The sequence below is a fragment of the Myiozetetes cayanensis genome, unplaced genomic scaffold (assembly GCF_022539395.1).
Source record: "Myiozetetes cayanensis isolate MyiCay16 unplaced genomic scaffold, myiCay2020 scf10, whole genome shotgun sequence".
Lineage (NCBI taxonomy): Eukaryota > Metazoa > Chordata > Aves > Passeriformes > Tyrannidae > Myiozetetes > Myiozetetes cayanensis.
In genome coordinates this window covers 15,043,198-15,058,096 of record NW_026086605.1, presented here as the reverse complement: position 1 = coordinate 15,058,096, position 14,899 = coordinate 15,043,198, and the positions used below count along the sequence as shown (strand labels likewise).

The window sequence follows — 14,899 nt, the reverse complement described above, 5'->3', positions numbered from 1 at the left end:
TCTTCTGGTATTCGTGGTTGTAAACAGTGTAAGAAAATCCCCTATTTCTACTTCACAGAAGGTGCATGAAAAGATTTATGTCCTTTGCTCCTTCCAGTGGACTCATGGCTCTCCCTACTGGTTTTGATAACAGCCTGCAAAGATGCTTCTGTACTTCCTCTCTGCTAACATAACACAGGAGAGCTCCAATTACCATGATCAACAACTACATTAATCAGTGCATAAGTATGTATCTTTAAATTACTCCTTCAGTAATCTAAACCACACTGGATGCCTATGAAACCAGTTCCATGTTTAACAACTTGTCATCTTTTCCTCAGTACAATTATAAACACTGATGTTGCACTAAGTAAATGCTTCTCCATAACCTTTCCAGAGAACAGCTTTCTCATACCCCTGAAATGGCAAGTAAACACAAGTCAGAGGTATCACTAGCAACAGAAAGTTGACCTATCATATTTTAAACACGTTTAAAAAGTATGATTCTGGGAAGTTTGTGACCTTCCAAGGGGAATAAAACTACAAAAGAGTTAGAAAAGTACCAGTGGCATCAGCTTGTAGTCCACAAACAATGACCCGTTCTTACGTTAGAGGCAAATTGAGATCCCAGCTCAAATAATTACTATCAGCATTATGCCATTATATGAGATTTCTGAGATCAAGGAACAAGAGCTACTATGAATGGCAGGGAACAATTCTACTTGATTTGGATTGTGGGTGTGTTTCTTCACAAAATAATCACTGACTCAACAAAAGTAGTGGTACTCTTGATTCAGTAAGGACAGTCCCTATTCTGCCAAAAAAAAAAATTGTAACTTTTGACATAGCAATTGTGATTTACTTCAGATGAAAGGAGAAAGTAAACTAATCTATTACTAAGCCTCTGATTTCCAAAGGACAGTTTTCAAATAGTAATAGTCATAGTCATAGTAATAATAATAATAAAAAGAAAGAAACTACTGAAGCACTAGACATAGACTGGAATGCAGGATGGTCCCATTTATTAGGTCAGTGTTAGAAAGGCAATTAAAAACTCTAATAAGAACAATTAAAGATAGACTAAATGGATCAATAACCAAATCTAAATCTTGAAAAAATACTTCAAATTTTTAAACGATCAAAGGACTAGAAAGACGATTACAGGAAAAGCTTAGGAAAATGATGGAAAGCATTTAAGTTAGAGTTTTGAAAGTATGCTAAGATATGATACAAAAGATATTTAAATAATACTACAATACTATAACTAAGAGATTAATAAAGAGTAGATATGATGTATAGCCTAAACATATCACATTACTACCATTCTGCATTCTTCTCAGTAAGGGTGGTCATTTGGATTTTATGATTTATGGGAGAAACATACACTAAATTGGGGAAAACATATTTCCCAAGACCACCTATGGTATGACTACTGATCTGCAGTACTAGTTAAAATAAAAAAAAAACACCTGGGCAACTAGGGGCCTTCAAGGTTAATTCCACTGAGACAAAAACACAACTGTTAATGATTTTCTCCTGACTATGTGGCATCATGCTAGATCTGTATGAAAACCAAGAAATAATTTAATTTGTCCACAAAATTAGTGATCCTTTTATACAATTACATGATACACTGGATTGCATATTAATTGCATTAACTGGATGCATATTAATTTTTTACCAATTTCTGATTTGCCAATTTTTTTTCCCATTTTTCTTTTTTTTCAAAACTCACTCAGTTACCACATAAAATACAAAGAGGCCAGACTACCAAGTCTCCAAATACCAGAATCATCATCTTTTCCAGTGATGCATGGACATAATACCCACAAAAGCATGAAGAACCTGGCATTAAGTGCATTTACTGTAAGACACTGGAAGATAATGGAGAAGATGGAAGGGAAGGGAGTGAGACATTACTGGTGCTCTGCAGAAATGGTCTTCTGAGTGATTCTATTTAGTGCTTTCACCAGAGACTCTGCCTCAAAAAATTACTGTGAACATGAAATCTGGTAACAACAAAAACAAGGTTTTGCCAATGCTAAGAGAAAAAGAAGAGATGAACCTTCTCAAAAATGAGAGGGCTAGTAATTTCATAAAAAAACATTATTCAAACTGAAAAATGTAACAAGATTGTCACTTGGGAACTATACTTAAGAAAGGTCTAATTCAGATTTCTGCTTTAAACTGAAGCCCCAGAAGAAAAACAATATAGGAAGCTCTGGATCTACAACCATTTGGAAATGAAAGTTAGACCCATCCTGAGGAAAAAATAAATATGTTAAGGATAACACAAAAAGACTAGATGAAAGAAAATACAGTTTTAATGACAGCACAGAGGGAAATGGTTAGTCTTTCTCTGGTTCCTACAGCTTGGAAAAAATTTGCCAATGCCAGGACAGGTTACAGGCTACTAGAATGAGCAGGGATACGGTAAATCTGCACAAAAAGAAACTGTAATGGTGTGGTTTGATCAGCCCAGTAACTAAGGGCAGTCAGCCTGCATATTGTGCCTTTTTCCAAGATCTCTGCCATCAGTAAAGGATATGGATACTGCCACATTCTTTCCTGGTCTTCAGAGAAAAGGGATAGTACAGCCAAACACTGTCATAGAACAGTGGCATACTCCCTAGGAATGAATTTCTGTTCTTTGCTATCAAAAGACTGATGTTCTGTATTGAACTTCTAATTCACTTTTAAGACAGAGCCTGAAAGATTTACAAATGGAATTTTCAGACCTCTCTAAGAGAGCATGAATTTGAACAGTTTCCATTCAGTTTGTTCCTAGCACCTAGAAACACCTTTTATTTAATGTGACCTCACCATTTTGAATTAAACATACCTTTTAAGGTAAGCTAGCTATATAGTCACAGTCATGTTCACTGTGCACAACAAAAGGAGGGACAGAAACCCTCAACAGATGAGTAAAAAAAGGGCCAGTCTGCACCTGTGCATCACTTGCTATCAAGGTTCTTCCCATCATCTGTTCTCATTTGTTTTCCTCAGAGGAGACCTGGCATAGTTACTCTCATTAATGTGATCAGTAAGCATGCCAGATTTCAGCCTTTTACCTGGTGCCATCTTGACCTCATGGCACATCTTTCTAGAAAGATTTCCCTGTTAATCAAGGAAAAGCCAAAACTGGCTGGAGAAGAAGAAAATAAACTATGAGATTTGTCACACACTATGATGCATATAGGAATTTATTTCTCACTCAGGAATGAAGATAGATCTGAATGAAGATACAGAGCCCTCTAGGGCCAGGCCAAATGTCCATTTAAAACAGGATCCTTCCAATGAATCGTCTCTTTCCCAGTCAAGAAATTTGCAGCCAACTTACTTATTTCTAGTACTTGCCTATGCTGTACCGGACCTTTGGCCATTCCTTTTGACCTTCTCTGAACCCTTTCTAGTTTTGGTCATCTTTTTAAGATGAGCAGACTGAAACTGCCCATAGTATTAAAAATGCAGGTCCTTACTTTTTTTCTGTTAGTATGACAGATGTTTTCCAATTTGCTCTTTCTGCCTTTAATAATACTATTTTTAAATTTTTTTAAATGCTACTGAACAGATCTTTTCATGGCATTATGCACTATAATCCCAAAATATCTTTGGGTTTTCTCCTTTGCGTCACTTGACAGATTAATGACTCAAAAAGTACTATAAAAAATGAAATTTACAACACAACACCTTAAGCAGCCACTCTAAGATGGATATTTCTAAAGCAATTTGAACTACCTTGATATTCCAAGTTTATTTGGTACTTCTTTTTTTTTTTTTTTTTTTTCCCCCCAAGTAAATGTTTATTTTTTAATGTAATACAATTCAGGGCAAAAAAGTTTTCAAATGCCAACTGATCAGAAATACATTCAAACAGAAACATCATGTTCAGCCTCTTTTCCAAGTGAAAATGAAATTTAATTCTCTGGAGTTCAGATAGATTTTACAATTGAAATAGAGCAAATATCTTTAAATATCAATTCATCACAATCAAAGGCTTAGGAGAGGGGCTTTTTAGTACAAAACCTATAACTTCCTTATGATGAAATTTTATTGCCAACTATACTCAGGTCAGTTGTGACAGTTTAAATTTCTTCTGTTTAAAACAAAAGTGGTGTTATACTCACAGTTTATGAAGATTGTTAAGTCCAACAAACATTTCTGGTGTTAGGCAACCAATTCTGTTATTTGAAAGATCCCTGAAACAAACAAAAAGACCATCAAATATTAAGTCTGTCTTACTCATATAGGCACCTACACAATCAATCACAGCATCTTTATTTTTAATATTTAATGAGTTAGAGACAAATGAGAAATAAGCCCTTTTCCTATAATATAACATAATTAAATAGATTTAACAATTTTTATATTAACATTATTGAACAATGTCACATACTGCAACATCTCATTGCATTAAAATGGGATTTTATATATGTAGCAAATAAATGCAAAAAACTATTACAAATACACCAAATTTTCTCTCTCAAAGTTATTAGCACCTGTTTTTTACTTAGGAAAAATACTATGCATCTTGTTACATGTGATGTTCAGCCAAAATTGATGTATTTTTACTGTTTACTAATGTTTCATCTCATTAACAGCATCCTCTCTTGCTGAAGAAATCACAGAAACCAGAGGGCAATTAATATTTGAACTACCAAGAAGGTCAGTTTTGATAAGTACTTGGCAATCTCTTCTAAGTGCAATACTGTGGCTTTCTGAGACCACAAACAGTAAAAGGCATTACATTCCATAACTTTCATCTACAGAAAGTGAAGGAATGTTTTCTGTCTAAGCCATACATAAACACAGTGTACAGGATGCTTATAGGAAGGAGACAAAGACAAGTATGAACAATTATATTGTGGTAGCAACATGAATAATGCCCCTTGGTGCATTCTGAACTAGTGTTTGATTTTTATGTATTCGGTTTTCAACCTTGACACAAATTTTCCTTCTTAGGAAGTGAGGAGGTCTTTTTAAATAGTTTCAGTAATGTAAGGATTTTAAGTGATCATCCAGCCAAAAAACTTTTAAAATTGATCTGAATATATTTTTTATTTTAGAATCAATGGTAGTCTTACAATTCCTTTATTACATTGTGTGGATTCCATATTTTTCTATTGATACATGTGAACACTAAAGTAATAAATTGGGAGAATAAAGGTTGCAGTTTGAAAAATTCAGTTACTGCCTTCATGGAGACATATCCAATTAGCTGGAATGCGGAGGCAATCTTTCTAGAGTTCACTACAAATTCTTCTTCTATCAGACAAAGAACATATTGTTGTACAATTATAAGATGAAACGTCACATTAGAATGAAAATATTTCTTAAATGCCTGCCAAGGATATTAAGTAGGGAACAGCTGAAAAAATAGCGAGGATACAATATAGTGCAATAATTGCATAAAGCATTATTCTCTAAGTTCTCCTAATAAAAGCTACATAGGAAATCTAAAAATGCAAGGTTAAGACAGACATATATACCTATATATAGGTATGTATCTATATATCTTTCTATTAGGACATGTAGAAAAGAACCTACCCAGAATTCTTGATTGGGTAATGGTTTTCTTCTGCCTAAGAAAGTCTGAACATGTATGGAAGAACTGCAGCACAATGTGGGGCGTAATTTGGGTAGCAAAAATAGATTTTTATCTGAACTAATGAATACAGGTGCATATTTCTCTAAGTGTAGCACACAGTGGTTTTTTTAACAAAGTGAAAGGATAAATACCCTTTTCTCAAAGTTTACTTCAGTGAGTGTTATTTTTCACAACAAGTTATATGGCAGCAGCTGGTATCTCTGTATTGTAAAACATGTTTTCTAAAAAACACATTAGCAAAACAAAAAGGTAGCTTACTACACATTCCTCCAGACTAACACATGTTGCATTAGACATAATTCAATTCATAATGTACAAAGCTAGTGTTCATTTTCAGGAGTAAGACATTTAACTTACTAATGCTGACTTGTAAGATTGATGTTAGAGAAAAGAAAACTTTCCTGTGTTGAATAACCAAGTGCTACAATTTTAGTGCTTCATAAATTTTCAGTTTTCATCAATTTTCTGTGTACCTTTTTGAACAAACACTGGATATAATTCAGTTTGTCATTCAAATACGAATTATAACAGTTCTCCAAATCATTCACAGAACATTTTGACAGCCTTCTATGACTTGCCATAGCCCTGTCTGTTGCAGTTGCCCATGTTACATCAGCTTCTGCTTTCCTCAGCATCACTTACTTTTTACATGGGAAATAAGAAGATGTGAATGTAAAGTACAGTCTTAAAGTAATTACTGTATTCACATTCAACATGAGTTTACACTAATTATTCCTTTTGCTCAACAGTTCCACACTGAGATCTACCGTGACAAAACTCAACGTCGCTATTCCTACTGTGCTGAAGAGTCTATTCTTCCCTCTCTTCCAATGCCTGATGACTTTGACTCCCTTGACTCATCTCTCCTGGATGACCTGAAGCTGCCCCCTGTGCAGTCTGTGGATGTGCAGCCCACGATTTGCACAGGTTTCCTGGTTTTCCCACAAGAGGTCAGGGTTGTGTTATTAGAATGCGCGGCCAAAGCAACAATTAGCACTCATTTTGATCATTTCATTGCATTGTCATTCCTCTACACAGAGTGAGCAAGAAAGCTTCAGTTCAAATGTTTTTCTTTGTATTAAAAATGTGTATGCTACTCTGACTTCATCATTATTACGCAACTGGTTTTCTACCTGAACACGCTAAAGCTGAGAGCTGGTAGAAAATACTGCTACTGTTATCATCAGAGGTGGAAACTTTTAGTTAGGATGTGCAGTGCTCCCAGCGCACAACAGTTAGGGAATTTAACTGCACGGTGAAAAATCAGAAGGATTTGTAAATTTCTTTTTCTGTGGACTTGCATTCCTTCTCCTTCTCATCTAAATCTTCCCATCCCACTAAAATAATCCCTGTTTTCTCACAGGTTTTCTCATCAAACATTCAAACGGCAGACATGATGGCTAGGAAAATGTCTGGCATGTGCTGATAGCCTAGTTAGTCAGTGCACAGATATTTGGATTCTGTCACTTGGAAAATTGTAACTAAAAAACGGTTCATCTCACTTTGCCTTAGGCCGAGTAGAACTAAGGAGGGTCTGTAGTCCTCTTTAATAAAAAGAGATCAGTTGTAGAATCTTAATAACTTAGATATTGTTACCCTTTAAAATGTACTTTAAAAATTAGCCAGTGTTTCCAAAACTACTATGAGAACATTTTCAAAGAGACAAATGCAAAAATGATGGACAGGGAATATACTACATAAGTTCCTGTTTCCTTAGAAAACCATGATAAAAATAAAACAATATCAAGCAAAGCCAAGGTGGGAAGTATGGAAAATGGTAGACAAATTCTAAAGTATGACAAAATTGCCCCTCTAATAATTTATTTTGTAGATGTGGTCTGTGATAAAAGTAAAGTAGACCTTACACAATGAAAAAATTTAGTGTAGCACAAACCATTCTTTACACACATCTAAACTGCTTAGTGTTATTTCTGATTAAGGTCTATAGTGACATATTGTCTGCTAAATCAATAATTAGGTGTGTTTTTTACCTCCAGAGATGTACTAGCCAGGACATTTACTGGACAGCAAACTGATGATTTTAAATGGGACAAGGCATAAAAGAAGAGGAAATGGAAAAAAGAAGGGAAAGAAGAAGAAAAAGGTATGGTAAACGCAAAAAGCAGCTGTGTGATTTTCTATTTTACAGTCAGTGTCTTTATGTGATTATTGCTTGGTGGCATATTTGAGTTGCCCAAGGATAGAAATGTCAATACAAATACAATTTTCAGAATAATTCAAATGGAATTAATACTTACAGGCGCTTCAGTTCTGAAAGTCCATAGAAGGCCCCTGGCTCAATTGTGCTGATCAAATTATTCTTCAGATCTCTAGAGAGACATAATAGGAGAAGCAGTTAATTATCACTTCACCTATTTACCACTGTTATACGTGATGAGTGTGAAATGCGATGCAATTATAACCTTTATTTGTATTAGCTAAAACTAGGAATTAATTTCTTTTAAATAGTAGCATCAAAAACACTATATCACTTGCAGTTTATAAAAACATACTTTTCCAAGGAAGATGGTTAAGATTAGATGTTTTAAAAAAACCCTGCTTGTTTTAATTCTTCTTTTCCTATTTATATTTTACAAAATAAGCTTACCAGCCATTCTCCCCAAAGGAGAAATGTTTTAATCAGTGAGTGAATAAAATAGACAGACAGAAAAGTAAGAGTCTTTTAGTTTGCTTATTCACTCTGCAGTGAACTTTGCACTTAATAAATGTCTCATTTCCACCTAATGTAGGCAAAGCAGTTGTCATATGAGACAAACAGGTCAGATTTCTGTTCTGAAATACAAGCAGTTTCTTTTTTTTTGGCAGATAGGGGCTTCCTTTTGTACTTGCTGATTCACAGATAAAGAATATTTCACTGGCATTAGTAATCTCATGTGCTCTTGACACAGTGCTTGAGGCCATGACATGCTCTCAGCTCAGCCCCCACAGAGATTTACTACTCAATTGTCTCAAGACTTTCATGATGTGAACCCTTAAGGAAATGCCTTCAGTGCAACTGGATTAGCAGGCCTAGGACACAAATGCTGTAAATTCTTGTGGAGTCAGTGTTCATCTTCTGAGAATTTGCAATTCATAGGGAACAACTGGTACACACCAATATTGGTGTTGTTTCTCAGACTGGCCACTTCCAGGAATTACAGCACATACACTGCTCAACTCTGCCAGAGTATGGATGTATCAAAAGTTGCATGAGTCAGCTTATTTATGACTTTTTATTTTACTGCAGATGAAATGCATACTAGGTGAAACCTTGGTTCTACTAGCTGTGATTGCCCAGGAGAGGGAAAGATTTCATCCCAAATGTTTAGTTCACAATAGGATATATTCTAATATCAAAGGCAAAATCATAAATAAATACTTCTGTAGTTTTCTAGTCATTTTTGCAGATCTGTTGAATACAGTTCCAAAAAGTTGTGTCACACACCCATTTCATTTCAGTGATGATAATGAGTGATTTGTCCCTAATGAAGACCTGAGTCAGACTTTTTAATGGTCAAGTTCAGCTTTCAGCTTGCAATATGCAACATTAGTAGTCTTTAAAAAGGTGTTAATTAATTCTGCATACTTATGTCTTAATAATAAATATAATAATAAAATAATTATCTATCTATAGTAAATGCAGACCTATCAGATGCGTAACAGATCAAGACTGAAATTTTGATGGGGAAAAAAATGGAATATTTGTTCAGTTTACAAAATATATTTAGTTGCCTAAGCTGTAAAATCCTAACTTCAAACTAGAGTTAAGGTAATCATTAATATTTACTCAGCTCAAACTTTATGCTGCATAATCAGCAATGTATAATACACAGGTATTGGTGTATCATCTGTTCAATAATTTTAGATTATAATTTCTATGTTCCTGCTTGCTCTACACAGTGCCATCATTGTGACTGCTTGTTGCAACTGTTCTTGTGATGTTACCGAAAAAGCAAAGGACTGGGATAAAGGTAGAAAAATTAAAATCAAACAACAGGCTAAGTTTGGAGGCTTTATAAAATGTAAGTATTGCAAAGCATGTAGGTTTACTTATTAAGAGTCCCTGTGATTAAGTAACTTAAGTTACTAGCATTCATAAAGCTACGAAATATAGTAGAAATTTTTTAGCCATGCATGCCTCAAAATCAGTGGTTTGGTTTCTTACTGGTTTTAGCTTCGCTTGTTCTACATATTTCAAAGCTCCTTTTTTTAGTTGCTTTTTTCACTAATAAACAATATCTGTTCATTATGCAAATGAACTCAATAAAATATGCTAATCCCAGTCCAACACAAACACAATAGATATTACAAGTACATATTAAAAATGCACCAACTATTCCAATTGCCCAGTACTAATGCAACTTTTAAACAGTCATGCATGACTGTATCCATATATCAGCAATTAAGCATATTCATTACATGGCATAGATCATTCCTATCTTCTGGAGCCACAATGTCCCTTTCCCACTTGTTGCTGAGTTAGTAAAAAACAAACCCCTGAAATGCTTCCTTTTCCCTGCTACTGTGCAGTACAGGGATAAATATGCCTGTACTGCCTGGGAGAGGGAGTAAGTCAGAGCCCATGAAATTCCCCACAGTCTCAAGAAACCTGCTATACAAGGCAGAGGCAAGGGGAGGAAAGGTGGAACACAGGAGGGGAGGAAAAACGTAAAGTTCAGGAGATAGTTAAAAGTGTCGGAAATGGACAGAGCTGGGACAAGGAACTTGATGGTGATTTGAGCATTCATAAGAAAGCTGCACAGTCTATGAGTAATTTTAGGTATATGTCTAAGCAAAACAGTGGCAGAAACACAGACAGCAAGGTTGGTGCTTGCACTGATTCCTACCTGGCAAAGCACAAAACCACTTAATAGATAGAGGAATTAGGGCCTCCAGCCATCTTTCTGAAGGCATTCTGCCCTTCTCCCTATTCTCTAATGCAGGTAAAGCAGTTTTCTTCCTTGCCTTGGCCCCTTCCCTTATGCTGAATTTGGATGAAAGTGACAGTACGATTTAATGTTTGGTGTTTGTTATGAAAACACTCTAAGAATTGGAAGAAGCTTTAGCATTTTTTCATTTTGTGGTCAAACATTTTCATCTTAGTTCTCTGGTACCACCAGCAGCTACTAGATTCATCTTTCTTCTGCCTTCATCTGCTCAAGAAGTTGTGACAATTCTTTTAATTTTGAATTTTACACACCTTATCATAAACAAAACTCCTAATACAAAACTTATGTATCCTTTTATCCAGAGTCACGTCAACTGGCAAGGACAAGTCCTTGTTTGGCAAAAGTTGACCTACATGAGTGTTTTTTTCTTTGTTGATTTAGGATTTTTACTCTGTGGGTGAGTCAAAACTTTGGTTTGTTTTTTCTTTAACATTATTTAATACTAAACATTTGGGTCTACTCCTTTTGCTTGTATAGTGTGTTAAATATATAACTACTCAGGTTGAAGGAAGTTCTTTGACTTTCAGAAGTGAGTTCACATGAAAAAGACTTGAAGGATACTGTTCTTGTCATGGCAACAGCCAGTTGTATTCTTAAAAGACAAACAAACAAAGCATAAATCCCAACCTAATACTATAAATCCTTTGGATCTATGCTGGTTTATCTCAAGCTTTACACTGGGACACATTTGAAAACCACTTTAGAGGCATAGGTCATGTGCAAATTTTTAGGCAGAGTGAACTGACAGTTTTAGTAATTAATCTTTATATCAATTACATGCATTCTCTGTTAAATGACAACTCATCTAAACTCTCTGCAAGTTAAAATCAGGCAAAGTGATCAGCTCTTACAGCCAACAGTGGTAACAGCTCAGAACAAATATAGAATAGTCAGTATGAGTGGCAAACTGGTGACAGGTGAGTTTTAATGCCACTCAAAATAACCAGGTATACAAAAGGCTTTCTATTTACTGAAATCCTCTATGTTCTAGTTTATGGAAACTCTGCTCTGTTTCTCCATAACTCGTAACCACATAGGAAAAACCAGCATAATCCTAAACTTACATCTACAGGAAGAAAAAAAAGGCCTGTTTAATGTTAGTAGAAGACAGATCATTACAAGGAAAAGTGTCCATCACTTACACTTTCACAAACAAGACATCTGGTCTCCTTATTTTGGAAATTACACTTAAATTAGATAGGTCATTTTAGTACGGATATTCTCAGAAAATTGTAGATGATTACACTATCCACAATTCTGGTACTTTCTTAGTAATTAGTATTATTCCATAATTTTTCCATATAATTCTAGCTTATCAAAACAGGTGTTTTCTTCCTTGTCATCCTTGAAGACATCCTTTAATGTGATTAAAATTAATAAATAAAATTATCACAACTGTTAAACACTTGAAATTCTTACCTCTACATTCGGGAAATCCATTTGCTTCCCTGCCATTTGTATTTTTTATAAAATTACTATAATTAAGATATTGAATTAGCTTCTCCCATTTTCTGACTTAGGAAAGAGTTTGTCATATTGAAGCCTTATAGCAATGAGCATTAACTTGGACTGAGCTAAATAAAGAAACCAGAGTAAATTTGGTTGTATGTTTACATTTTTTCCCCAAGAGCTACTGCTGAGGTTTGGCAAAAGGTCACGATCCAAGGCATGCCAAACAGCAGCCCAGCCTGGGCCACACACATGCACATATACCATACAAGTGATTTGATCATCAGCGAGAAGTAAGAGAGAAAAAGAACCCCACTACCATAATATGGAATGACCACAGCGTAACCCAGTTGAAGTCCAAAAAGAAAGCATTTTCTAACTAACAGTTATGGTTTTGCATCATTTCTGATGCAGGATTCTAACTTTAAAGTATCTATTCTGAATCTGAATGACGTGTCATTAGTGGTGTGGGTGTATATATCTAGTGGTGTGACCTGAAAATAAATCAAAACCAAGTGCCATGTACAAGTACAGATAGATGGAAGCTACACAAAGTTAGCTATATTCACAGCAACTGCAGCACTTATATCCAGGCTGCACAGCTGCAAAAAAATAAAATGGGACAATATTTGTTGAAATATATGTCCCCTAATTTCATCACAGTTGCTAGATAAACTTGCTGCATGATACTCTGATCTTAACTTGCCCTAAATAGGTAGAAGAACAACGTAGAATGGACCACATAATTATTAAAAAGCAATCTCAAATAGTTACAGTCAGCGAAAAGAGGAGACTTTCCTTTTCACCTGCAAGTCTAAACTTACATAAATTATATACAATAGCCATTAAGCACTGTCTTCTTACATGCATATAGACAATTTGTTTGTATATGCAAATAACAGGCCTACAGGTAAAAACAATCATTTAAGAGAAACCTTAACAAAAATAGCTGACTTAAGGAGGGGAAATCTATGTTTGAAGTATTCACTTCCTGATGGCTTAGCTGAGAGGTAAATGAAACAAGAGGAAGAGGTTGCTAATGTGACATTACAAGAACATTTAATAACTACTCCAAGTCTCTCAGCTATTAGAAATCTTCTGTGGCCAAATCCCTGATTATATAAGAGATTCTTGATGCTTCAAGTTCACAATGTGCACTTACACAACATAAAACATAGCAGTGGGAAAAAAAATCACTAAAATATATACAGTCCATTAACAAAAGAATCAATTTATCTTAAACTACATTATGATGTTTTGTACTAACATCTTGGCCTTCAGACATGCATATTCTCCCTCCAACTTACAATATACGTACTGCAGATATTTTGAACACATATTCATAACAAGAATGTTCAACTAATTCCAGTACTTCGTTCAAATTCCTGACATCGATACATCTTTCATAAAAAATTATAGGTTGTACCAAGAGGACATCTGTGTTTAGAAAGCTGTCATTATGGTGCTGCAAACTTTCCAGAAAAGCTCCGAGAAGAGCAATCAGTTGTTGAGCAGATGCCAAATCCCAATGAAATATGACTAACTTTCCACATTTTGCATACTACTACGAAACAACAACATTTCTCATGTGAAATATTATAGATAAACAACTCTGTCACCTTTACCCAAGAAATGAACACAGACTCAAGACATTTGAAAACCATAAACACTGCAGCAAGAAAGACGCATAGCCAGCAGTGAAAGACAACAGATAGCACCTATTTTGACATCAGAATAGTAACTGTCAGGGTTGGCACTCCTGGATACAGGAACCAAGAATTAAGGTGATATTGGCAGAATGTGTTTTGGAGATATTTCTAATGTACCCATCTGTATAGGAGCCAGTAACTCATTGTCCTTTGGTAGAATGGATATTATCAAAACTCATTTTCATGTCCATTACTAGTGAATGCATTGCTGGTCAAACACCATGGATCATGAAGCAGGCAAGTTAAGTAATAACACCTACCTGGCATCACCATCAGTAACTAAAGCACTCCCATGGAACTCAAGAGCTCATTTGTTATCTCCTTTTTTTTTTTAATGATGAGAGTGGATATTTAACCTACTTTCCAGAACCAGGAAAGTTACGACTGCATCGCAGTTAAGCTTCAAGACATAAAGATAAAACTCTTTTTAGATAATAAACATAAGATAATAAACATAAACATGCACACAAACATGGACAATAACTGTCCAATAATGGTCTGCCTTTGCAGACACAGAGGTTACAGGTCTTTTGTTTGTTTAGTATGTTGATGCATTTTCCTTTAATTTCCCTTTTTTAATCCAAGCCATTACTGACTGGATTACCTAAAACAAAAGACCCTAAGGACTAGACAAAAAAATAACTGCTGTCCATTCAAGGTACTAATGAATGATCGGAAGTTTCACGCCAGTCAGTTGATGGAAATAATGACATACAGAACAACTGAGAGGTCATCACATTTTTGGTTTTTAATTTAAGGATGATGACTCATTCACATCAAACGTGCTGTGGTAATTTGGCAGTTATTCATTATTTAGGAACATGCCTAAAAACGTTAAACAAAGTGCCAGTAATGGCAGCTGAAACAAAACAGAGACAGGCTTTATGGCAGTTTGCTTGCTCAAAGTATCCCATAGAATGCACAGAATAAGTTACTTCATTTTAATGGTAATAGTCACAGAGCAAGAATGTAAGGCTCAGGGTATTTGCATGGAAGGAGTAGTATGTCAAATAAGAAAAAGTGAGTAAAAAGCTTAGTAAAGCAGAATAGACTTGCATTGCAAATTTTTTGTTGATACATTTTTATACACGAATGTAATAGAAAGTAATATTTTGAAGGATTAATGTATGCAGTATAAACTCAAGTTTCATCCGAAATATAGCACTGACCAATTAGAACATGGAAAGAGGATGCCAAGATGTTTG

The 14,899-nt window shown here is 35.1% G+C and overlaps 1 protein-coding gene across 2 annotated transcripts in view; it reads right to left on the bottom strand.

Moving 5' to 3' along the window:
* Positions 1–14,899, bottom strand: part of LOC126653308 (adhesion G protein-coupled receptor A1-like) — a 270,064-nt gene that overhangs the window by 163,773 nt on the left and 91,392 nt on the right. For both annotated transcript variants that reach the window (XM_050340872.1, XM_050340873.1), the window contains 2 exons: positions 7,846–7,917; positions 4,107–4,178 (listed from right to left, as the gene is read on the bottom strand). In XM_050340872.1, coding sequence (XP_050196829.1) covers positions 4,107–4,178; positions 7,846–7,917 — 144 coding nt within the window. The remainder of the gene's footprint in view (positions 1–4,106; positions 4,179–7,845; positions 7,918–14,899) is intronic.